General features: G+C 41.5%; 1 protein-coding gene across 2 annotated transcripts in view; it reads left to right on the top strand.

Moving 5' to 3' along the window:
• Positions 1–26,778, top strand: part of CRPPA (CDP-L-ribitol pyrophosphorylase A) — a 253,954-nt gene that overhangs the window by 55,879 nt on the left and 171,297 nt on the right. For both annotated transcript variants that reach the window (XM_074195414.1, XM_074195413.1), the window contains exons 4-5: positions 10,079–10,183; positions 22,082–22,127. In XM_074195414.1, coding sequence (XP_074051515.1) covers positions 10,079–10,183; positions 22,082–22,127 — 151 coding nt within the window. The remainder of the gene's footprint in view (positions 1–10,078; positions 10,184–22,081; positions 22,128–26,778) is intronic.

Here is a 26,778-nt window from a genome sequence, read left to right as displayed (position 1 = left end):
TTGATCCAGCAATACCACTGTTAGGATTGTATCCCAAAGAGATCATAGTAAAGGGGGAAAGGACTTACTTGGACAAAAATATTTATAACAACTCCTTTGTGGTGAGTAAGGAAATCAAAGGGATGTCCATCAATTGGGGAAAAGCTAAGCAAGCTGTGCTATATGATTGTCATGGCACATTGTTCTTAAGACATTACAAGCAGGATGATTTCAGAAAAACCTAGAAAGACTTACATGAACTAATTCAATATAAGGAAGTGCACAGAACCAGGAAAACAATGTACACAGTGTACACAGCAATATTGTTCAATGAAGAATGTGAATGGCTTAGCTATTTTCAGCAATGCAATGATCCAAGACAACCCAAAGGACTGATGATGAAGTATCTTCTAGAGAAAAAAACTGCTGTTGATTGAATATGGACTGAAACATCCTATTTTTCACTTTCTTGATTTCATTTTTTTCTTTTATTTGATTGAGTCTTCTTGTACAAAATGACTAATATGGAAATGTTTTACATAACTGCAAATGTCTAACTTATATCTCCCATCTTGGGAACAGGTAAGGGAGGGAGACAGGAAGGTGTACAATTTAGGTCTCAAACTCTAAATAAAAATATTTTGAAAAATTGCAAAACAAAGGAAAAAAAGAATTTCTTTCACTTGGTGAATCTTCCTGTAAATGAATTCATTTTCTGGAAGCTTCTAGCCCACAGGAAAGCCCAGTTTGTTCTAGCATGGGTCTTGGTCCTGGCCTCCTTCCATCTGCCTCTAGGGCACTCTCAGCTGTTAAACCTGGTTTTGGGAAAACATCATTTCAGTTTCACAGTTGCCTCTAGAGTACACAGGGTATCTTCAGGTTTCTGTTGGGATTTCAGATTTTCTGCTTGCTGTTGCTGAGGTTTTAATATTCCAACAGTTGCTTAGTGGGTCCTCTTGACCAGAAAGTCTTTTTTTTTTTTACGTTTTTTTTTGCAAGGCAAATTGGGTTAAGTGGCTTGCCCAAGGCCACACTTGTAATTATTCTGTCTGAGGTCGGATTTGAACTCAGGTACTCCTGACTCCAGGGCCGGTGCTCTATCCGCTACGCCACCTAGCTGCCCCCCCAGAAAGTCATTTTTAGTGTATTTTAGGGCCCAGCTGTTCTCCTTTTGCTCAGAGCCAGAGCTTTGAAAAGTAATCTAGCTTCATCTCTTTGAAAAGTAATCTAGCTTCAAAACAGGAGCCACCAGGACTGTCTCTTGTGCTCAGCAGAATGAGCTTGGGATAGTCATTGGCTTCTAGACTTCCTGAAGGGGCCTGGAGAGCTCATTCACTTCTCCCTCTTTAAGAGGGATGAGCAGATGAGGAAACTGAGACCCAAGGAATGTCAATGACTTGCTTAGGGTCACACTGGTTGAATACATGAAAGGTGACATTTGAATCCAAGTTCTACTCTGAGCCTGGTTGCTCTCCATGGTACTAATCTGGGCTTTACATAGATCACCTCACTGGAGCCTCAATTAAAGATGAGATAACAGAGTATTGGAGAAGACAAGTGGCTTGCCCAGGGTCATTCAGTTAATCCTTGTTTGGGGAAGACTTTGGAATCTTTCTAATTCTAAGCTCCCCACATGTAGCATCATGTCTCAGTGCATGCACACACACATGTATTAAATGTTATGTAGACACCACATATACACCCATGTACCCACATGCACATGCATGCATCCACACACATGAACACACACAATAAATACATATAACATGAAGTAAGATTGAGGGGGGTCCTCTGAAAAGAGTTAACTGTTTCTTCTGTATTTAATTAAGTCTTTGGCAAAGTAGGACATCCAGGATCTTATCTAAACCCTATAGAGGAAATTGAGGATAAGGCTGGGGTGGGATTCTGAAAGTTGAGCAAAGCAGCAGAAGAAAAGCCGAAATAGTCTCTTGGTGAAATGGGAAACTTTTTCTCTCTGAGAAGATTTTTGGCGAAACTATGTGTAGTTCCGGCATGTCATTCTCTTTTCTCCCCTCCTTCCCTCCCCTCCCCACTGGCAAAATGAATGTGTGGTTTTCTATCTTCTGCATAGTGAAGTAGGAAGTTAAAATAGGAAATCTTAGTCACCCTGAATTTTGGAGGGAATTTAGAAAAGCTGAATAAAATTATGCAAAATTCCTTTTGGCTGCAGGCAAAGATGCCTGCCATGAAGAATATTAGTTTTTCCCAGTGAGTTGCACCTTATGGGAGGCTATTAGCTGATCACTGGAGGGGAGAGGGCCATCCAAGTGACCTGGAGACCATCTCTCACCTGGTTCTGGTTTTCTTCATTAGAGATTTTCTAGGATTATTTGGAGCTTGACTGAGACTTAAATGCTGATAAACCTGAGCATAATGTGGACAAATAGTAATGAAGTTAATTTCAGAGTGTGATATACTGGAGAAAATATGGATTTTGGATACTGATGACCTAGGTTTGAATCTCTACCCTGTTGCCTGGTGATCTGGAGTCTTTAGACCCCGTGGTGTATTGGTAAATGTTTAAGAACCACTTCTCAACCACCCCTTACCTCCATATGCTTACTTTTAAATTTTATCTGCATTATAATTCCTCTATTAAGTTTTATCTACATTATAATTCCTTTATTAAGCCTAGACAGTCAACTAAACAATATATCAAACTGTGATTCGTAGTATTTTGGGGTTGTGGAGGGTATAAATACTCATTGTGAAATGAAAATTGAATAGCCACAGCCTCCAGTACACCTCTCCCTTATACACAACAATCAGTTAATTTTCCTGGACCTCACTAACTCCCTTCCAAAACATTCCTCTAAACCCCCAGCTCCAGTTCTCTTTCCAACCATCCCACTGTCCCAGCCTCAGAAGCACAGCTGGCCTTCCCCCACCATTTCCCACCCCACTTCCTTGACCACCAAGAACTCTGATGGAGCCACGAGAGCAAGGCAAGAAAAGTTGGGGAGGCCATTCTGAGGGAATTTTGACCCTGGAGAAGTTTCCATAAAAGGGATTAAATGGAAACCCTACAAAAGCAAAGCGATATGTCTCTTCCTTAGGCTACAGTTATTCCCACTGTCAGCTGACTAGAAAGAACCTTGGGAGTTTCTTCTGTTCATGGCTTTGGGAGCAGAAGATTTTTCTAAAATTTGGACACTGTTTGGGGATGCAGTGAGGGTTGTATTTCCTTCCAAGGAGGCCACTAGTCATGGCTAATGCAACAGGCAGAGTGGCAATAGGGGGTATTCAGGGTAGGGTCATTTTTGTGTTTTGTAAGGGTTAAGGGACTAGAAAAGAGGTCTGTTTTCCAAAATGTAAAAACCACAAGTCATAGCTTGATATATTTCTAAATCTGACATTCTTAACCTGAGGTTTAAGAAATTGTGAAAAAAGTGAATATTTAAAAATTTGTTATAGTGGTTTCTTTTGTAATATTCCATATTTTATTTTATGCATTTAAAAACACTTCTGCAAAGGGGTCCATAGACTGTACCAGATTTCTATGACACCCAGAAATGATTAAGAACTTTGTTAAAAGGAACATAGCGAAGGAAACTCAGAAGCTGAGCTGTACTGTCAGTTATACCAGCTCCTTGGTGAAAGGTAGCTCTTTGTCCCTGGGGCTAGCAATCTGCCATGTTTCCCAATGACTCCGTTTGCTAAAAATAAATAAATAAAATCATACATCGAGCTAGCAGACTCCACAAGATGTGGCAAGAACTGGCAAGTATGTGCTGATTAAAATAAAAAAGCCCACATATAACACAAACACACAAAACTTATTAAAGTGTACTTGACATAGATTAATTACTCCTCCTGCCCCCCAAATTCTGCTTTAGTTTCCTTAAAATTGGGCCTAAGACATTTAAAGAAATTATGAAAGGAATTATAGCTTACAGTGGTTCTCTGCTGAGGTTATAATTAGAAACTATTGGGTCTTCTTGGCTCATGGCTCACTGGGAAGGCTACTGGATCTTTGTCCCACACTGTCCATGTTTTGGGAGACTCCTACTCATCTGGTTGCATGGGAGGTGCCTTGGATAGATCCATTGAAATGCTCTACCTGGCAATTGACAGCTCACATGTGTGGTTTTTAATTGATATGTCATTTGGAAACTAATCAAGACATCACCTCTTTGTTTTTAGCCATCTTGGACTAAGTATATTTGCCTTTGAGGTCTGCTTAATTTCATGATAATCCTTAGGGGAAGGAATGTGCTTTTGCTTGGATTGAACAGCATGGAGGAAAATGTCAGCACTTGGCAAATAATGATGCTGGTGATTAACCAGGGAAGGAATGTGATCCATGAGAGGGGAGGTAGTGAGGGGCGAGGGAGGCAGATGCCCTGGGTTTTGTCTCAGGACAGTGCCACCATGACTGCCTGGGCCTTTGGGCTCAGCTTGGGATAACAGAGGGCTGTTACCAGGCAATGTTCTTTCATAGTTCTATCTGAGCTGCTTAGTCCATATTGCAAAATATCCATGAGGGTCAGTGAGATTTTCTGTTTAAAGTTCTATATTGGCTCATTAAAGATGAATTCCAAGGGAGAATGACTAAAGTATCCTCTTCAAGCCAATAAAAGATGCAGTGCATTTCCTTATAGTTTTTCTTGATACTGAGAGGGCAAAGCAGAGCCAGGGTTATAACTAGAGGGGATCTGAGCCTGACTCAGGATGGAGAAGTCAGCTTCTTATGAGTGATGAGCTTGATGATGACCCATGAAACAAAGAGGAACAGAAAATAATCCTCAGTCCTGGGAGTTGCCATCCTCTGCTACAGGGATAGGGTCAGAGGAGCAGCTAAGGGGTCACAGATACTAAGAATCACAATTTTGAGACCATTAGTAAATACTGATTTAGCTCTTGGTAGTAAAAATATGACCACCAGTGGACATATATGATTGAGAATACTGAACAATACAATTTTACCTGCAATTTTCCCATTAGCAGGTAAGCTCCTGTGAGTGGGGGTGGTTTTGTTCATTGTAGTTGGACCACAATGGTCAATATATAGTAGGTGCTGAATAATTATTCACTGAAAAGAAGGCAAAAAATGAAAACAAATCCTCACCTCATGGAGCTTACATTCATATTATATATTATATATATGTACTGTAAACATGTTTATATATTATATATATTTAATAAATGTTACTTTTTCAATCTTTGAAAGGCATACTTTCTTAAGTTAAACTGACATGTTTAATGAGATTGTTGAACTACTTGAGTGTCCTGCCTCACTTCAACTTCTTTCCTGTCTCTCCTTAATCTATGGTCTACAAGCTGGGAACCATTTATCTGGTGTAACTTCTTCATTTTACAGATGAAGAAATGATGACCTAGAGACTTGAAGGGTCTTTGCTAGGGTCATGTGAGCAAGAAGTGGTCAAATCAGAATTTGAATTCAAGCTTTCTGACTATTACCATTTCTTTTTCTCTACAAGCTAGACAGTCTTCCATCCTCTACGTCTTGCCAGTAATTGCTTGTTCAGATCTCATCACTGAATTTGTGACTTCATTATTTAACTTAATTCTTCCCACTGTTCTTAACTAACTTCCACAAGCATTTTTTTTAAAGAGTTTATGTGTTTTCCAACAGCTTTTAAAACTGTTGTTTGGGCCCATTGGTGTCCCTGATGGATGACCTGGGAGACATCTGAAGGAGATGGGTGCTGTGGCAGTGTGTACTTGCTATGTATTTGGCCTGCCTTCTCTGCTTCCTCTTCACCAAAAAATTGGATGTAGTGCCTACAGCTCCTATAGACTTGGGTAGTCCAGTCTTGGCCTTCACTCCCTTGGTTCTAGGCCTCCACAGCATTTCTTGGATAAACTCAGAATGTAAGCTCTTTGAGAATAAGGACTCTCTTATTTGTTTGTATTTTTTCCCTAGCATTTAGCATAGTGTCAGGTCAAATGTTTATCTCTCAGTCTGTGTCCAACTATCTCTCATCCATCTCCCTATTTGTGTAATCATGACCATGTTGTTTTCCCTGATAAACTCCTTGAAGAGGAGCCTTGTTCCATCATTGTCTTTCTGTCACAGTACTTAGGATAGTGTCTTGCACATACTCCCACTTTATTGTTGGCCAGGAAAAATTAGGTAGTAAAGTGGGCCAATAGGAATGTCTAAATATGAGAGCATTAGATTCTCTGGAGTGAATTTCCTCATATTTCCTATTTTTCCCTTGAGAATTTGCTGTGAAGTAGAGCTGGCATTGGGGAGGTTTCAAGATTTTTACTTGACAGGATAGCTCTTTCTTGGCCAAGGTTCAAGATGGATTCTAATAAAGTGAGGCGGGGCTGGTGGGAATGTATGTGGGTGGGGAGATAACAATGAAATGAATAAAATATAAATCACTTCCAAGGGAACTTGCAATAGCATTCTCACCTGAAGGAGAAGCTTTGTCTGTGCTGTTCCCCATTGTTCTCTCCTTAGGCATGGTCCCAGGTTAAGATCATTCCATCTTAATTATTCAGCAAATAATCTGATGTTGTGTTGAGAACAAGGTCTGCTGGATAACTGTCTCTCATGCAATTTGACAGCACATTGCCTAATACTAGTGTGTGAGGCAGTAGAGAGTCTGCTGCAAGACAGAGTTTTGATATGATAATACTCGAATGCAGGTGTGCCCAGTGGGCCTGAGTGTAAGTGGGACTATTTTGTTTGACTTGAAGTAGATTTTGATTATGGAAATTAGAATATGATTATGCCCTGAGATACATGTATATGCATGTCTTTGGTTAATTTTTCAACCATCATTTATTGTATTTTCTTGGGCATCCTTCCCATGAGACCTTCCTGAGAGCCCGTAATGATTAGGTTAACTTGTGATCTCATCAATATAGTGACTCCCTCTGATTCCTAAAAGCCCAGCCTATCCATGCCCTCGAATTCTAAGTGACTGATCCATGGCCTTCTGTCTGGTTTCCTACTTGTAGGGATCAACCCAGCAGGCTAGGGACCCATCTCTCTCCTCTTGAGGTTGTATGGATGAAATCATGTTGTGAAATCATGTTGTTGAAATCATTGTGTGCAAAGTGCCAGGTTCTAAAATTTCTCACATCAGATTATATATTACAAAAGGACCTCTATAGGCAATTCTCAGATGATATGCTAGCATTAACTCAGAGAATGGAAATTTCCAAGCCTTTGCATGGAAATAGCAATTTAATATGACTTATTAAAATTTATACCATGTTTCTAAGTGGTATTAGAAATGAGCCCTTTAGAGTTTCAGTAATTAGGGAATTAAATGGGCATTGACTCCTGAGGATGCCTACAGGGAGCCTGAAGCTGAGGGAATCAGCTTTGATGGAGATGTTTGTGGGGGTGGTCTGGGGACTGGGGCAGTCATGCCAGGTCAGAAGTATGTTTGGGGGAGCTGGGCCTACCTCCTTCCACTCTTGACTTCTTGGTCACTAAGATGGTTTCCAGCTCCTCCTACTCCTTTGCCATCCTGCAAACACAGGCAGGTTTTTTTGGTCCTGATTCCTTTCAAGATGTCTGAGATCTCTCCTGGCAACTGGCCCTCACTAGAAAGCAAAGAGAATCCTTCCCAAATGTGTTTTCTTCAGACTTTCCTTCCTGTTAAAACCAGGGCTAGGTGTTCTCTGAGTGGGCATTTGAGTTGGTCCCAGGCTCCCATTCTCTTTTCCTAGTCCCAGATCTTTCCCATTCCTTCCAATACAATGTGTCAATGTGATACCTAATTTTTTCCTGAAGGGAAGAGGATGAAAAAGCTTGAGTAAACTTTGAGCTGGAGGAAGGGAAATTTCAAGGCTAACTGCCACCAAACTCTCTTGAGATGAACAATTTCCAGTTCATGACCCTTTCTGTAATAGGAATAGGGAGAAGTTAGGTTTAAGTGAGTGGCATCTCAAAAGCATTAATGACTAGAATTAAAAAATATATATATTTTTAGTCCATTAAAAGATGAATGGACTCTTTCAATGGACTAAAAAATATATATTTTAATTCTTTTATTCTTTGGAGGAATCAGCAGTTTCAGGATTCTTAGATTGAAATGATTGGTCTTCTCTGATATTGCAGGTCTGTATGGTAGTCATTATGACATGTTTTCCTTCCATAGACCCCTGCCCCACTCTAGCTCAGACCCTGGCTCATCATCTCTCATCTGGACTATTGGGATAACCTATTTTATTCATCCTTCATGGTACTACCAAGGGGATGCCAGAATCCCCCACCTGCCTATATCCCTGCCTGTTCACTGAGTTCTAGGAGTTATGTCCATATCTCCAATCAAATACAACCCACTCTCCTTGTTCAGACCCTTTTATAAACTGCCCCCTTCCTACTTTTCTGGGCTTATCAGCCCTCAAAGGTCTTCTTGTTTCCTCAAACACTGGAGTCCTTTACCATCTCTGGGACATTATACTGGCTATGCCTGCTGTCTGGAACACCCTGCCCTTCAGAATCCCCTGCTGCTTTCAAAACTCCTCTCTGAGATTGGCTCCAACTTCATGGGCCTCTATCCTCATAGTTATTTTCTATTTCTGAGTGCTCAGTCTAGCATTATATAATAGTTATTATTAACTATCAATCAAACATTTATTAGCGTTATATAGTTATTATTATTAGTATTATTATCTATCAACCAAGCGTTAATTAGCAACTGGTATGTGAAGGAGGGCAGTCTCTGCCCTTAGTGAGTACAACACTCCAACACCCATGGATAAGCAAGTTCTGGAGGGATGAACTAGGGATTATTTTAAAGGGGAGACGCTAAGGTGAAGGAAGATTGGGAAAAGAGCCTTGTAGAAGAAGCTGGGCCTTCAGTGAGATTGCCGAGAAATCAGGAATCAGAAACCTGGAAGGAATGGCCCAAAGCCACCAGTCCTTCCCCTCATGTCATAGGTGCAGAGTCATGGTTTCTTCTGAGGGGTGGCCAGAAGAGGGAAAGGGGGGGAAGGGGGCCCTTGAACTGCGTCCCAGAGGAAAGAAAACTTCTGTCCAGAGTACACCTTCCTGAGGAGTTGGTTACGTGTCTTTTGTCTTTGCATCTTTAGTTCCCATTACATAATAGGCATTCAGAAGGTACTAGAAGGACATTTGTGTGTTTCCTCATCTGTAAAGTGAGAGGGTTTGACTGGATGTCTTTGACTCACTTTTTCCTGCTCCATACTAGGATTATGGGGGTACTCTCAGCATAAAGTTGATAATTTGTAAACAGACTTTACACTGATACAGCCTCTGTATGACCTTCCTTCACCACCCCCTCCAGACCCTGTCATGGACAGAGAGAACTTGATACCCTTTGGCCAAGTTGGGTGCAATCGGGCTTTGTGTTTGGGATTCAAATGCTGCAGGTTCTTTTTTTGGGGGGGGGTTGCCAGGCAATGGGGTTAAGTGGCTTGCCCAAGGCCACACAGCTAGGTCATTATTAAGTGTCTGAGACCGGATTTGAACCCAGGTACTCCTGACTCCAAGGCCGGTGCTTTATCCACTGCACCACCTAGCTGTCCCCGCTGCAGGTTCTTTCAAGCACAGTCATGTTCCTTTTCTTCCTTGAGGCCCCCGTGATCCAAGAGGCTTTGGTGATGTACAAGATCAAAATCAGGTTCCCAACAAAAAGCTCTCAGATATGGTTACCCTTGGATATCCCTTCAGGAATGTGAGAAGCTTGCTTGCAAAGGTGGCTTATTGGCGCTGGAAGCAGGGCATCTTCTATTTATTCGGTACCCAGATGTTTGCAGGGAAGAAATTTTTGTACTCTTTCCTAGGAAGCATCTCACTCTCTTCAGGTGTGACAGAAAGCCTCCCCTCACTGAGTCTCAGCTTCACGAGCTGAGGGGTTCAGGGGTTCATGGACAGTTTGGGGATCCATGAACTTGGTTGAGATGTGTGTATGTGTGTGGGAGGGGATCACATTTTTATTTTCAGTAACCTTAGGTTTCCATTGTAATCCTATTTTTGGAAGAGGCCCCAGGCCTTGCCTCCCACATGAAAGTTATTGACCCTGTCTTAGAATGAGAGGCTCTGACTGGGATTTCCTCCCCCCCTCAATTTTGTGGCTGGCAGCTGCAATTTTTTTCTCACCTTCGTTTATTTTTCTCCCCACAGTGCAGTGACCACGACATGGAGTTTGGGACAGAGTGCTTACATTTAGCCCTAAAGTATGGCCAGACGAAGGCCAAGCTGGTGGAAGGCTCTCCTGACCTGTGGAAGGTGAGAAGGGAAGCTGCTGGCTTGAGCGGGTGGGACTCAACTAATGGAAGCAGGAGAAGAGAAGGGGCTTCTCCCATCCAATCCCTCACCTTGTTTAGTGGGTGACAGTCGGCGGGGGGTTCAGCAGCTATCCCACAGGGCAGTGGGGCAGTGAGAACCGCCTCTGGCTTTCCTCCATGGTAATGGGCACTGCTGTCCATTGTTGCCATGGACTCCTGGTCTCTCCTGGAGGCATCTGGGCCCAGAAAGTGGTATCCTAACTAGATGCAGAATCCAAACTGTTCTTTTCAGGCAGTTTAAGTTTTATTTTTTTATCTCCATCACATAGCATGGTGTCTGACAAACAGTGAGGTAGTAGTGCCTTGGGTGGTGTGTTGGATCTGAAGTCAGGAGGGTCTGAGTTCCAATTTGACCTTCAGTATTTGCTAGCTGTATGACCCTGGGCAAGTCCCCTCCAATTTCTTGTTGTTCCCTCTTTCTCCCTAGTTTAATAATAAAATCTTCCTCCCAGGGTTGTTGTGAGCTAGCATTTGTCAAGCCCTTAGTCAAGTGCTTGGTATATAGTAGGTAGTTAATAAATGCTTGCTTCCCGTCTTCCTTCCTCTTTAGTGTACTCTTGACCTAGTTAAGAGAAACAAGAGCAAGGTGGACATGTTCAGTCTGTAGACATGGAAGGGCAGGAGGAAGGCATGAAGGAAGCCCTACCTGAATTGGGTCTTGAAGGAAGGGAGAAAATGCCATTAGTAGGAGCTGGACTGGCAGAGATAGTCAGGAGCCCATTGTGTTGGGGATCAGAGGTAGCAAACACCCATAAAGTGTCAAAAGAAGCTCAACCCAAATAGATCTTCTCCTTAGTTCAGACCCCCCAGGTGGATTATGTGATGACTGTCTGCCCCAACCTCTCCTCATAAGATGGATGACACAACACCAGGTGGACAGCTGCCCAGTCTGGTGGAGGCAGAGATGTGTTCGCACATTCTCTGGGTCATTTCTGTGTCATCATCTTTTGTTGTCATTGATAGATGTCAAAGCGTCATCTCTGGATGTGTTCAGCCACTGCCACCCACAAGATGACAAGATTGGCCCAGCCTCATGGATTGTTCTGCTGGACCCATTCCTATCTTCTGGCCTCTTAATAAGGAACATTACATAAAATTCACTTTAGCTAGGCTTTTGGGCTGGGGGGAGAAGAACATTAAATTAAACCCTAAATATTTACTAGATGTAATATAAAACTAATATATATATATATATATGTATAGTATGTGTGTATACATATATATATAACTAAAATATAGATAGTACGTGTGTGTATATCTCTATCTCTATCTCTCTGTCTGTATCTCTATCTCATCTGTCTGTCTGTCTGTCTGTCTATCTATCTATCTATCTATCTATCTATCTATCTATCTATCTACTAGGGGAATGAGGGCCAGGCAGAGAACCTAAAGGAAAGGAAGGGAGGTAGGAGGAGGGTGATGGGCACGTGGGATGAATGGGGTGAGATGACCTTGGATCCCAGGAATTGGGATCTCAATCAAAAGGCAGCAGGGTGGGCTGTGATTTTTAACAGGAGTGGCTACATTATTGAAGAAAAGGTAGATGTGGGGAACACAAGAGCTGTGGTTTCCTGGACAGGGGGACCCTCCCATCCCTGTCAGGTCAGCCCTGTCCGTAGGCTCACACCAGTAATGAGTTGGATGATGGACCCTGGGCCTGCCTGGTCCCTGGAGCTCTGGGTGAGGCCTGGGGGGTGAACCCTTTGGTGCTCCCTTCACCCCTTTGTCTTTGTATTTGCTAGATTGTATTGATGATCACTAGATTAGATGATGGCTAGAGAGCTGAAAGGGACTGACTTTATAGATGAGGGAACTGAGAGCGGGGGGCGAAGTGGTAGTATCAGGTAGCCAGTAGCAGAGCTGAGATTCAAATCCAGGTCCTCAGACCCCAAATCCAGGGCTGTGCTTATTGGGACTTATAGACTTGTAGTCCCATCTGTGAGGGGCCCCATCCACAGGCCAGGAGAGGTACTGAGTCTGGGGATTACTCACGAGCTTGTGTCTCCTTGCTTCTATCGTTGTGATCCTCATGCCCTCTGTTCTGGTCTCCCTTTGTTGGTTAAACGTCCTGAGGGTCTTTGGGTTTTTCTTGCTCAATGTCCACCCTGACTCTAGGCCAGGCAGATGCAGGGCCCAGGAGCAGTCCAGTATTGGGGGGGTTTGCAACTGGACATCTTCACGGATGTCTGACTGTTTTGGGCAAGGCACCCTCCTCCTTCTCTGTGTGACAGTCATCAGCTGTATTGTAACCAGGTTGCCTTCTCCGCAGCTCTGCCCTCGGTGCTGTGGAGATGCAGCATATGCTCCCAAGAGACTCTGGAGGTCCCAGAGGGATCATTGTTATTCACTTTCTGCTTCCCATGCAGGAAGGAGAGCCCCCACCTTTGGAATGAGGACTGCAGAGATGCAGAAGGACTTCCAAAGGGGTCCAGGGCAGCAGGGATCCCTGGACAGTCTCCTGTCCTTGGAAAGGGTCCCATCTCACCTGCAAAGTATTTGAGTTGTTCACAGGGGGACTTTTTGCTTCTTCCACTTCCTCAGGATCTCAGCTCTTATTTTCCTTTTTTCACATTCTCTTTTCATTTTTATGTCTCTTTTCCAGCCCATAAATGATTTTACCAGGTCGCAGAGCCCTGAGCTCAGACTGGAGGCTTACATCCACCCAGGTTGGGGCTCTGGCATCTGAGGCACAAGGTGCAACTCTAAATTGGAGCTTTCTCAAAGCCAAGATGGTCAAGGGGAGCTGCTGTTTCCACAGAGCTCCAAGGTTACCAAGTGCTCTCCTGTTACCTCACTGGATCTACCTCAGTTAGCTTCTGCAGCTCGAAGCCTCTCCATCATCAGTGGGCTTGCGGAAGGCACAGGGCTCAGCTTAGCCATATTCTCTCATTGGAGAGCATGGCCACCCTGGAAAGGAGAGGCTACTAGCTTATTGATGAAGAAGCGGGTGGGGGAGGTGAAGGGTGGTGGATGGAGCAGACCTAGGTTAAATGACATGCCCAGGTTATAGAGCTAGCAAGCTGCTGGGCATGGATTTGAATTCAGGATCCCTAACTGCCTGGAAAGGAATTTATCCAATGATTTCCTCATCCTGGAAAACACTCTGGTTCTGGTATCTGAAGTGCCCAAAAGGAATGTGCTAAAGTGAGCTGCGTCTCCACAGTGACGACTGTTGGACTCTGAGACTATTTGAATTGAGAGCCAGCCAGCCGCTAAGGTAGTGGGGGGCCGAGTGCTGCCCGCAGCTGTCGGTTGGCTGCAGACCCTTGGCTAGTTCAAGAATAGGCCTTTGATGTGGCCTGGTGAGATCCAGCCCCTGGCTCAGACTGTGCCGCCTGGGCTTAGACTTGGGAGCCCAGGCTGGCCTTGTGACACTGTGTGGGGACAGATCTCTCTGTCTCTCTCTGTCTCTGTCGGTCTGTCTGTCTGTCTGTCTGTTTTCCTCTCTCTTGTCTTTCCCTCTGGTCTCTGTCTCTTTGTCTTTCAGTTTATCTCTGTATCTCTTCATTTGTGCTCTCTCTCTCTCTCTCTCTCTTTCTCTCTCTGTCTTCTCTGTCTGTACACATATATGCATTTGTGCACACACACATGTATGTAACAGGGTAGAAATAAAGACAGAGTAGCCTTCTAAGATGGGTTGTGGTGAGGGAGAGGGGGAGAACAGCTAGCCTCTTGGGCCTGGAGATCTGGGGGCTCTGGAGAGGAATAGGGGTGAGGCTGGTGTGCACTCACATGCACAGTGTCAGACTTGATTTTAACCCCAGCAGCCATGATTTCTAGTTTTATGTCAAATGAACAATGAAGTCCATTTGAAAAAACCCAGAGACATCTGTTGTGTGTATTAAAATGATTTGGATTTAAATGTTCTATTGCTGTTCCTTCTTCCTCGTGCTTTGACTTTGCAGGGCCAGCTCCCTGCCCCTTGTCCACCCCTAGGACCATTTCCTTGTGACTAGGAAGGAGTTATGTAGCCCAGCCCATTGTGAGCATTCACTTTGTAGTTAGGTTCAAGAAATGTCAAATGAGTAGACCTGTGGCTTAGCTCATTTTCAGTCCTTGATTCCTTGGTGTTTTTTTTTGGGGGGAGGGAGTACTGAAAAGGGTTCCAGAAGTATCTCTGAATAGAAATGGAATACCAAATTGCATTCTAGTCAGTCAAAACTTCCTTTTGTAGCTTTTTTTTTTTTAATACCTTGGACACATAGAAGTCCTTCTAGTCCAAGTTGAGGCTAACTGTCCAGAAACAGTTATTTATAACTGTTGCCAACTGGTTTAGATGTTTGGAGATGTAGTTTGGCTGTTTGATTGTAAGTCATCCCAGGCAGAACTGATGAATGCCTCTTATTGCTAGGGACAGTCTGGAACAGGGAGAACACTGTCTGGTGGGCCTTGCTGTCACCTTGGGTGAGTCACAGTCTCTTTGGGCTCCAGGTTCTTTACCTGTGAAGTGAAGAGTTGAATCAGATCAACCTGAGTTCGTTCTAGTTTTAAATTTCCATATAATAGAAAGGACCAGTTCTAGGATAGGATATCGTCTTGGTAACTAAACCAGGGAGAGCCAAAAATGAGAAAGAAAACAATTTCTCTAATGAATATCAATACAAAATCTTAAATAAAATATTAGCAAGGAGACTATAGCAACATATCACAAGGATCACATTATAACCAGTTTGGATTTATTTCAGGAAGGCAAGGCTGGTTCAATGGCCAGAAAATTGCCCATATTGATAACAAAAACAAACAAATATCATAGGATTATGTCAGTGGATGCAGAAAAGTTTTTAACTATAAAACACAGCATCTATTTCTGATTAAAAAAATATAAAACAGGTTAGCTAGGTGTTTCAGTGGATAGTGTACTGGTCCTGGAGTCAGGAGGACCTGAGTTTAAATCCAACCCCAGGCACTTATTACTTATTTAGCTGTGTGATATTGGACACATTACGTAATCCCATATCCTACCAAAAAACCAAACCAAACCCACAGAAAGCATAGGAATAAATGGAGTTTTTCTTTAAATGTAAATCCAAGGACCAGCATTAACTGTAATGGGGATAAGCTAGGATCTCTCCAGGAAGATCAGGGGTGAAACAAAGATTTTCTAGAAATTGTTGTAGAAATGCTCACTTACAGCAACACACCAATAGACATTGAAGGACTAAGCAAAAGCGAGGAGAAAACAATGATCACTTGCAAATAATTTAATGATTTACTTACAGAACTCTAGCGAGTCAACTAAAAACTAATTGAAATGTTCAGCAACTTCAGCAAGGTTTCACTATACAAAATAAACTTCCATAAACCTCTTGCATTTCTGTATATTTCCAACAAAATTCAGTAGGAAGAGCTAGAGATATTTCATTTAAAAAAACCTATTGACAATATAAAATCTTTGGGAATATACCACTAATGTCCACTCAAGAACTACATGAACACAATTACAAAATACTTTGCAGAAATCAAGACAGATCTAAATAATGAGGGAACTATTCATTACTCATGGGTAAACTGAGTCAATATAATCAAAATAGCACAACTACCAAAATTAATTTACTTATTCATTACCATGCCAATCAAGCTACCAAAGAGTTACTTTAGAGAGATAGAAAAAACTAACAAAACTCATCTGGAGAATCATAAGATCACTAATGTCAAGAGATCAATGAAATGAGAAGGAAGGAGATAATCTAGGAGTTTTTTAGGGATGAATTAATTGAATATTTGACCAAATAGAGCAGGCTAATTTTTAAATTGATAGTTATTTATAGCTCAAGAATGATGTTATAAACAGCCAAATGGTCCTTGGTAGAAAAACAGTTCCCTATCTCTGCAAAAGAATAAAAACGGTAACATTACCAAAATTAATTTCTACTATTAGATTACCAAGAGGATACTTTACTGAGCTTGATAAAATAATAGCAAAATTCATTTGGAAAAATTGAGAAGTCTGGAGGTCAAACTGAGGTGGCAGAGTAGAGGCAGGAACTTACTCAAACTTTCCAAATTCCCTTCCAAACAACTTTAAACTAATGCCTCAAATCAAAATCTGGAAGGCAGCACCAATAAAAGTTTGGGGTAAACCAGCTTAGGTGGTTGGCAGGAGAAATTTGTCTCTCCAGGTGGTGGTCACAGTCTGGAGGGCATTGTAGTGGATCAGTCAGCAAGTGACCCTGGAGAGAGTTGCTTTAAGTGCAGCTACTTTGGAAGTTCTCAGGCCACAAATGGTAGAAGGTCAGACAACTGCTCAGAATGATCTAGGGTTCAGCCTGTTGCATTGCCCTAATGTGGGTCTGGGGTTCGGTCCTAGGATAGGAGCCCTAGTGCTATGCCTGTAATTCTAGGGGTGGAGAGCCAGACTCCTGGTCAGGTTCCTGAGCAGAGAAGAGGGTTCAGGTCACTCTCAAGCAAGTGTGGATGCTAAGCTGATGTCCAAATCAGAAAGGAACAGTGATACTCATGGCTGCAGGAGAGCAGTGGACCTAGTCCTAGGTCCAGGGTTGAGAGGATGGCCAGTGCTCACTATTACAGGTGAACAAAGTTCTTTTCTGGGTAAAGACCAGAGTACAGGTCAGGAGAACAGGGGCCATGCCTCTCTCTAGCTTATATTACCTTGGAATTTACAGACTCCCAGAAGCAGCTTTAAAAATAGTAGCATGAAAAATCTGGAACAATGTCCCCTGTTCCCTGGGAGAAGAGCCCATCTTTAACCTAAAGTCAAAATTCAAGAAGTAGGGTTGGAAAAATGAGCAAACAGAACAAGAACTTTGCTGTTAAAAAGTTGCTGTGTTGATAAGGAAGATTAAAATACAGACTCAGAAGACGACAATAAGCTCAAAACAATTACAAGTAAAACCTCAAAGATAAAGGTGAATTGGACACATGATCAAGAAGAATTTCTGAAAACAAATCAAAAAGAATTTTGAAAATCAAATGAGAGAAATAGAAAAATGAGAATGATGCAAGAACATTATGAAAAAGAATCAGCAGCTTGATAAAAGTGGCACAAAAAAATCCTAAAGAAAATAACTCCTTAAAAACCAGACTTGGTCAGATGGTAAAAGAGTTATAAAAATTTACTGAAGTAAAGAACTTAAAGAGTAGAATTGGCCAAATGGAAAGCCTCCCATCACTTGAGGTGTTTTTCTTCTCTGTACGGAGTTTCCAGTCTACTTGATTAAGATGACAGGTAGTAGGAGCACATCAGTCAATGAGAATTATTGTCAAGAGCTTACTATGTGTTGTTAAACACTGTGTTGAGGACAGAGGATACAAAGAAGGGGAAAAATATAGGCCTTGCACTCAATGGCTCACATGGGGCAACCAACAGACATCAACTCTGTATCTGTTGCATTGTATGGAGAATTGTGAACTTGTCCAACAATTTTAGAAAAAAAATTGTAACTCTACCCAGAGGGCAGCAAAATTGTGCATAATCTCCAATTCAGCATTACCACTGCTAGTCCTCTATCTCCAAAAGAGATCAAAGAAAAGGAGAAAAGAACCCAAATGTACAAAAAACATTTATAGCGACTCTTTCGTTGTGACAAAGGATTGGAAATTGAGGTGCTGTCTATCAATTGGGGAATGACAGTAAATTGTTGTATATGACTGTGATGGAATACTGATGTGCTATAAGAAATGACAAGCAAGATGGTATCAGAAAGAAAGCTTGGGAGGACATATTAACTGATGCTAAGGAAAGGTGCAGGATCAGACCCAGTAACAGCAATACTGGACAGTGATCAATTGTGAATGACTACTATTCTCAGCAATACAGTGATCCAAGACAATTCCAAAGGTCCCACCCATGATGAAAAATTCTCTACATCTCCAGAAGAACTCTGGATGTAGATTAAAACCTACTTTTAAGGAAAAAAAACATTTTTATTGTCTTGTTTGTGTTTTCTTTTGCAATTTGTCTAATATGGAAATATATTTTACTTGACCTCATATGTAATAATCAAAGTAAAATTGGTCACCTCAAGGGGAGAAAGGAGCAGAAGGGAGGGAGATAAACTGGAGCTAAAAAAAAAGCTGTTTTTTTTTTTACTTATAATTGGGAAATAATTAAATAAAAATAATTTTTAAAAATTTCCTCTTTTGTCATATGAGTTGGTTCTTGGGGAGAAGAAGGAGTATATGGTAATATAAGCAACAGAAAATATCAATAAGAATTATTTTAAAAAACCCTAATCTAATAGAAGTACAGCATATTCATCACTAGGCATAAAAGCATATTACTTTATCTGTAGTGTCAGTGAAAGACCATCTTTGGGGGGGGGGTCCCTAGCAGAATAGATAACCAGGAAATGCTGTCTGACCAGCATGTGATCTGGTCCTAGTCTTGAAGGAAGCCAGGGAAGGAAGGAGGGAGAGCCCCTACCTATGAGGGGGAGGAGAGGAGAGGGGAGTTCCATTGAAAAGGAAGAGTCAGAAGATGCAGCCTCATAAGTGAGAACTGACCAGGAGCCCAGTAAAGCACAGAGCTTGGGGAATTGGGAGAGCTAGGAAGGACCTGAATTGGGGGAAGCTTCAAATACATTGAAGCAGATTTTGTTGTGTAAAGTAGGGGTGAGAGAGCCAGACGAGGAGAGACTTGGGGCACGGGTAGCCTGGCAATGGGAGGGAAGTGATGAACACCTAAACCAGGTCTGGAAATATGAGCCAGGGAAGGGCACAGGTATGAGAGGTGTGAATGTATATTTAAGCACTCTAATACTCTTGGGAAATGACAACTTTCTGGGCCATATTTCCCCACCTACCAGGGAACCAACAGATTATGTTTAGGCTAGATGTGAGAGACAAATAGAATTTGGTCAAAAATCACAATAAATTTTAATGCAACAACTAATTTATTTGAAGGAATATATGCTTTCAATAATTTTCTTAAATGAATATAAATGATGTCAATTTAGGATTTTAATATTTTCAATAATTAAATTAAATTTCAGTCTTCATATTCAATTAAATTGAGAGGTGAGTGTGTTTTCGTTCAATTTTGACCCCATTTAGGGTTTTCTTGGAGAAGATACTGGAGTGGCTTGCTATTTCCTTCACTTTATTTTACAACTGAGGAAACTGAGGCAAATAGGGTTAAGTGACTTATCCAGGGTCACACAATTAGGATGAATGTGGTTGAATTTGAACTCATGTCTTCCTGACTCCAGACCTGGTCTTTTACTGCCACCCCTGCCATATATATATATATATATATATATATATATATATATACATATACACACACACCCTGACACATTACATGTGGGGGTGTGTGCATGTGTGTATGTATAAATGCCCACGCACACTAAATGCATATACATATATATATACACACACTGAACACAAAATGTAGTATGAGGCAGCTAGGGGGTGCAGTGGGTGTTCTACAGAAAGACCTGAGCTCAAATTCATCAGATTCCCATATTTGCTAGTTGTATATCCCCAGGCAAAGTATTTAGCTTGCTCATTTTCAGTTTTCTCTTCTATAAAATGGGCATGGTAATGCCACTTGATTCTGGGGCTGTGAAGGTAAAACACGGTCATATTTGTGAAGTGTTTTGCAAACTCTCAAGCACAACAGAGAAGCACTATGGATAGAATGTTGGCTTTGGAGTCAGGGAGAGCTAGGTTCAAATTCTGCCATGGAAATTTACCAGCTGGATGACAGTGGGCAAGTGAGTCAACCTCTCTGAGGCTTAGGTAACTTCTGTTCATTCATTCATTCATTCATTCATTCATTCATTCATTTGTTTTCTTCACATTTTTAGTATCTAGAAGGATAGGAATTATTTTTAGTGTTTTTTGGTGGAAGCAAAGTAATGTCAACTTCATCATGGGGAGTTTTAGTATTTTTTCAGAATTTTGATATAAATTATTTAAATTCAACAAATGTGGATATTGAGAAGGATAATGAAGGGATTCAACAATGTTTCATATAGGGTTTTTAATAAAAATCAAAGAAGACTTAATCTGTCTATGGTAGGCATGTAAAAGTTTATAGGGCAGAGTCTATAGAAGAAAAGCAATTTAACTGTCTTTCTTGTTTATATCATTAATTATCTAATGTGAAAGGGGAAAACAGCCTTTGGCAAAGAAGCCAATCTCCTACTCATAAGACTGACTTCAGCTAATATCAAAGTGAACATTACAACTCACTTTTATAATAGCAGGCTTCTATCCAGTGATCAAAACTGGTTTTAAGGAGTTCTTTTTACTTAGGAAAGTAATTTTATTCTCTTGCTGTTCAAATAGGAAAAACATGATTTATAATTGGCTGAAGGAGGGTCATTTCTGACCCAGGGTCACCTTGGAAGGATGGAATGCCTGATTGTTCTATTTTTATATAACTATTATCTATAGAACAGTAAGTAGCAGCAGTAGCAGTAGTTATCATTGTCCTTCGTAATCAAAGAGAACCATATTGTCACATACTTGATGACATGACTTTCACATTAGGTTGATTAAAATGAGGATAGTATTGGACAAAAGACATTCTCACTGTCTTTTCCAGAACTGTTTCACCCTCACACACATATGTAGACACACTCTCTGTATCTATTTCTCTTCAAGCTCTCCTTCCTGACTATTTCCTCTCAGTCTCATCCTGTTTATGATCGTGGGTTTCTCATAGGGGTCTGTCCTGGGTTCCCCTTTCTTCCATGTTGTTTCCCCTAGTGATCTTATCAGTTCCTGTGGTTTCATCTATCATCTCTATGCTGATGATTCTCAGATCTACATATTCAATGTGTTTATCCAGAGGTTACTCTTTGCTGACTTCCTTCCTTGCTTTTCCTCCTGCCTATTTCACATCTGGAGAAGACATCGTGCTCTTATCGTTCAGTCATGTTGGTTGTGCACAGTTCTACATGACCCCATTTGACAAATTGATTGAATTGAATTTTACTTCAGTTACTTCTGGTTGTGATCCTGGTCAAGTCACTTAATGCCCCGAGCCTCAGTTTCCTTATTTGTAAAATGGCCACAGTAACCCTCACCTCAGTATTAGTGTGAGGATAAAATGAGTACTTTGTATACCTTCTTGCATTCCCCAAATGCTAGGGTCCATATAAGGTTTTTAATAAAAATCAAAGAAGACTTAATCTGTGTATAGTAGGCATGTATGATTGTTCCAGCCCTGTGCTGTATAGCAAGGACCTTGCCTTGGGACTCCTGTGACCTTACTTATCTGCTTTATAGGTAATGATGGTGAAGTTGTAACCTAAGCTTCAGCTCTATGGTAGACATCTTACTGTGGCCCCTGCTTATTTTTCCTGGGCCACATTTTCAGAATGACTGAAAACCTCAAGGTCTCCAAGCTTTGTGATCTGATCTTGGGTGTTCATGGGAGCATTCTGTCCAGACTGAAATACTCCTTTATGTGGGATTTACATTCAAGAAATATTTCATTCCAATTAAATAAACAATCTGGTGATTTTTGTGATGCTGACATTTCCTTGTCATCAGAACTTGCTTTTGGCTGGTGATACCCCAAGAATGGCCTTCTGAATGCTAGTTTAATGACTGCTAAACTCATTTTCCAGGGTTTGTGGAAAATATTTAGGAAAAAAATTCTCTTATTAATAAACATTTTGTTACTGCTGCCATATAAATTCTCTGAATGTCCAAAGGCTTGGAAACAATCTTCAAACTCTTTTGGAGAATTCAGAAATAATTCTTTTCATGTGGATTGCTAGTGGTATTTATTATATAACAAAAACATTGACATTATCATTGGTTTCTAGCCCTTCTGGTATCAAGAATGTGCTCTAGGGTATTGTTTTATTTGTTGTACATTTCCCTCCTGTTCTGTGAAGTCTAATGAGGTTTTTCTGTCCTTTAGGTGACCTACAGACGAGATCTATATGCTATGGAATCCATAATTAAAGGTATGTTTCTCCTTGTAACAGTTATTTCTCCTCTTCCTAAATGGAGTCAGAATTCACCATGGAAGTTTCGATCTATACTCCTAGTAACAAGTAACCAGCTGGCAGCCAAGCTGCTCTTTGTTCTTTGAAAATACCTCGATCTTATTGTTATTTGAAAAGAGTATAATGAGCATGTTGACTGCTCGAAGCTCATAATTTTTAGAAGAAAATTTGATGGCTTTGGCAATATTCAAAATTATGTCACATTTACAAAAGGAGAGACAATTGAGAATAATCAAAGCACACAAAATGAATACTTTTTAAATTAATTTTTCCAACTATTTCATTTATATTTTTGAATGGTGAGATATCAGCAAAAAAAGCCCTCCATAACCTCTTGACAGTGCATGAGATATTTTCCTTTTTCTCATTCCTAGGGAGAAAGAGAAGGACTGAATTTTGGAGACTTCTCAAATTCTCTTTAGCTCTAAGTTTCTCTGAGGAACTTTGTATTTTTGTTGTTTTTGAGGTCACATAAATGGCATTGTTTCTCTATAGGTATTACTTTTCCGTAACTATCATGGTTTGATAGAAAGCACACTAGCCTTGGCATCAGATCTGGGTTTTATTTCTCACTCTGCCACTAAATTAATGTTTGGTGAAGGAAAGCCAACTTTACGTTGGTGGGTCTTGTTCTCTTTAGAATGGAGGAGTTAGACTAAATGACTTTGAAGAACCCTTTGGTGTCAGGACCATATTTTAGGAGAATCAGTGATAAGCTCTTGCATAATCAGAGGAGAAACCTGGAGCATTGAGGGTCTGGAGCCTGTGGCTTATGAAGACCTGGAGAATTTTAGCTTGGAGAAGGAAGATTCTGGAGGAGATAAAAGGAACTTGATAACTATCTTCAGGCAACCTGAAGGACTGACATGTGGAAGAGAGATTTGATTTTTGTTTTGCTTGACTTCATAAGGCAAAACCAGGCACAATGGGAGATAACTTATCAGCACCTAAATGAGGTGAAATGTCAGGAAAACCTTCCCAACAATTTGAGGCATCCCAAAGTGGAATGGGCTTTCTCTCAAGGTCCCAGTTTCCTCCTTGGAAGGCCCTTGGATAAAAGCTGGATGACCAGGGGTGTGCTCTCACAGGGAGGGGCACCCTTTTGGCATGAGCCAGACCAGATTTCCCCTGAGATAGCTTCTAATGCTCATATTCCATAATTTTATGATTTTATTTCATTCATTTTTTCTTTTATGTCATAGTTTAGACATAGGCATCTAGGATGATGACATCAGTTAGTTATCAAGTATTGCTTAAGTAAAGAGCATGTGGCTAGCTAGGTGCTGGGGTGGGGGGGCAGGGGTAGGGTACAAAATAAATGTGATCATACCTGGAGATTTTCCTATTCAGGCCTCAAGAATGCCTTTTGAAAAGGAATCTTATTCAGTATTCCTACTTCAATTTATAATTTTGACTGGAAAAATTGAAGGCTTTTTACAAAGGGATTGATATCTTTCAAGGTTGGGAAAAGGGGGGCAGCTAGATTGCACACTGGCCCTTGCATCAGGCGGACCTAAGTTCAAATCTGGCCTCAGACATGTCATAATTACCTAGCTGTGTGACCTTGGGCAAGTCACTTAACCCCATTACTCTACAAAAATACAAACCACAAAACAAAACATAACAAGGTTGGGGAAAGGTTGTAAAACACAGGCAACCCTGGTAAAAACTACTCATTCACTAATAGCTATCACCTACCAAAATCTAAAACAAATTTAGCCCCTTTTTTCTAATCTTCTAGTTTCCATCTCCAGTAGAGTCAACTGATATATGATGGCTGAAGGAGGATAGGTGACCACAGAGAAATTGTATAAGTAGAAATCAGACCTTAGTGTCAATTTCCAATTATTTCCCAAAATTGCTGCTTGTCCTCTGGCTATTTCCTGACCCCTCTTTCACCAGCACCTTGGACAGTGCTTCTGGGCCACCAGGGGAAGCTTCAGTCTCACCTGACTGATCACCCAACATGTAACTTTCTGACCGTCTCCACACCATGCTGCCTCCATTCTACCCATTATCATTTTGCTCAGGATTTGGCTGTCCTGTATAGCAACCCCTCCCCTCTAGGCTCTCTAGCTTCACAACCCATTAGAATGTTAGCTCTTTGAGGGCAGGGACTGTCTTGCTACCTTTTATTTATATCTCTTGGTATTGTCACTTAGCACAAAGTAAGGGCTAAATAAATGTTCTCTTTCTCTCTTTCCATTCTGTCCCCCCCCCTCCATGTGTTGCCTTCCCCTATTAGAATGTTACCTCTTTGAGGATAGACTCTTTTAATTTCCTTTATTCAAATCCTTCATTCATTCATTCATTATTGTTCTTGGACTGGATCTTTGCTAGGAAGAAAACTGAGAAACAAAATTTTCACCGAGTTGTAACAAGATTCTGAACTCCACTGAATATTTCCTGGTAGGACAAGAGCTCTCAAAAGCTGTCCGTGGAGGTTCATTCTGATGGTAGGAAACACACTCTTGTATTTAACCTTTCCGTGGAGTTCACTACTAAATTCTTTCTCCATCAAGTGGATTGAGTTTCAAATCACCAAAGAGCTCTAATTTGTGTGTCTCTCTCTGTGTGTAAACAGATCATCCATAGTATATAAATCAAAATGTTGACATATATTTACATGTTGGCCTGGCGATGTGGTCTGCAGACATTACCCATGAGGCCTTGACTAAACAAAGACGTGGTTGGATAAATTCTTAGCAGGAGGAAATGTAAAACTCATTTGGTATTCTTCTGCTCTGATTTTAATATCTCTGGGAAACAAGGCACCTGGCTGCTGAGCTCACTCCCTGGGAGGCTACTCTGTACCCATGTTAGCAGGATGATTGTATGGGTGGAAATGCATAGATTTCTATGCAATTTTCAACAGCTATAGGTATGACTGGAGCTCATTTTCTGGAGGAGAAACTTGTCCTCATTCTAGGTTCAGTTCCAGGGTGCCCTTTTGTGCTCAGAGAAAGTTATCATCTGGTCAGATAGAAACAGCTGATTGGGATTAGTGAGTCCCCAACATTCCTTCCAGGCTGGCACTCCAGTTGGCGTGCTGAGCATTTCTCTCTATGACACTTGAGAGCACTGGGAGATGCCAGTCTTGCTGCTCTCTTGAAGGCCCGCCAACTTCTGCTGAACGAGACCTAGAGAGATGCCCCCCCCCCCCCCCAATCAGGTGCTAGGAATAGTCAGCAGGCAGGCTGCCAGATGCTGCCAGGGAGATACTTGAATGGAGGGCATTGAGGAGGCCAGGAATTTCTTAATAAACATAAAAACGCATTAGGGTACAAACCAGATGAAAAAGCTGGGAGGTTTCAAGGTCTGCATTCCCAGTTCCATGGATTTATTTGTCTTGGCCCCCAAAGGGAGAACTAGAAATAAGGGGGATGGAGTGGAACAGAATTGAGAGGCAAAGGATGCCCAGGGATGCTGTTTGGACCATATCTTGAGATAAGAACTTTGCCCCAGGGGAATGGGCTGCTTTGGGGGATTGTCTCCCTTTGTTGGAGGTATCTAATTAGAGGTAGGATGATATTAATAGCTAATAATATTTAGCATTTCTGTGGTACTGTGTACTAGGCACTATGTTCATCACTTTCCAGTTATCATTTCTTATGGTTCTCACACAAGCCCTGAGAAGTAGCAGTTATCATTATCCCCATTTTACAGATGGGGAAACTGAGACAGACAGATGCAGTGACCTGCACAGGTAGGGTCATTGAGCTAGTAAGTGGTCATGGTCTTTTGCCAAGGATGGTGCAAGGCTTCTTGTTCAGGTGTAGATAGATAAGTGGGGACTGGTGACTGGATGGACAGTTAGCTAGAAGATTGATTAAGCCAGTACTGGGTTTGCTTCTTGAGAACAAGGGCTCTGTTTCCATGTCTCTGGATCCTTGGTTCCAAATATACAGTAGGCACTTAATAAATGCATGTGAATTCTTTGATTATCGAACAAGCATGGAGCCTCAGCTAGTCTGTTTGGTCTCTGAGATCCCTTTGGGGGATTCTATGACCTGCTCATCCTGCTAATCTAGTAGTAAGTTCTGTAGACTGGTGACACGGGAGAGCAAAGGGAATGGTAGCAATTGCTAATCGGCATCATAATTGATGCTTAATTCATCTCTTGTTTGCGTTACTAGCATCAACCATGGTCACTGGCAAACATACGGTGCCTAATAAAATCTTGGATGTTATTAAGCCAAAATATGCTTTCCTACTCCTGGTTCTGCCCCAGATCACAGCTGCGGGCTTGGCATTCTCTTATTCTCAAGTCTGGAGGCTTTTTTGGAAATGGTGGAAACCTCAAAATGCCAATTTTCAATCTCAAATTCGATGAAAGAGAGTAGATAGTTGAGGACTCCCTTTGGTGGCTTCTAGGTCACTGCCCTCTGAATGCCCCTCAGCAGAAAAGATGAACAATGCTTCTTGAGGCACTTTTGGCATGAAGTCAGGGTGCCGTGGCTATTCCCCCAGAACTCCTGTGCATCTTTTTATTATTTTTTATTTGTCTGCCTTTGAGGATCAGAATGGAGCTCCTCTCCATGGAGCCTCCCCGATTTCTCCAGCTTAAAGTGATGCCTCCTGTCTTCTTCACTATCTTATAGCTCTTCAT

This window comes from Macrotis lagotis, chromosome 7, assembly GCF_037893015.1.
Source record: "Macrotis lagotis isolate mMagLag1 chromosome 7, bilby.v1.9.chrom.fasta, whole genome shotgun sequence".
NCBI lineage: Eukaryota > Metazoa > Chordata > Mammalia > Peramelemorphia > Peramelidae > Macrotis > Macrotis lagotis.
The sequence above is the reverse complement of the archived record's forward strand: the minus strand, read 5'-3'. Positions and strand labels throughout refer to the sequence as shown.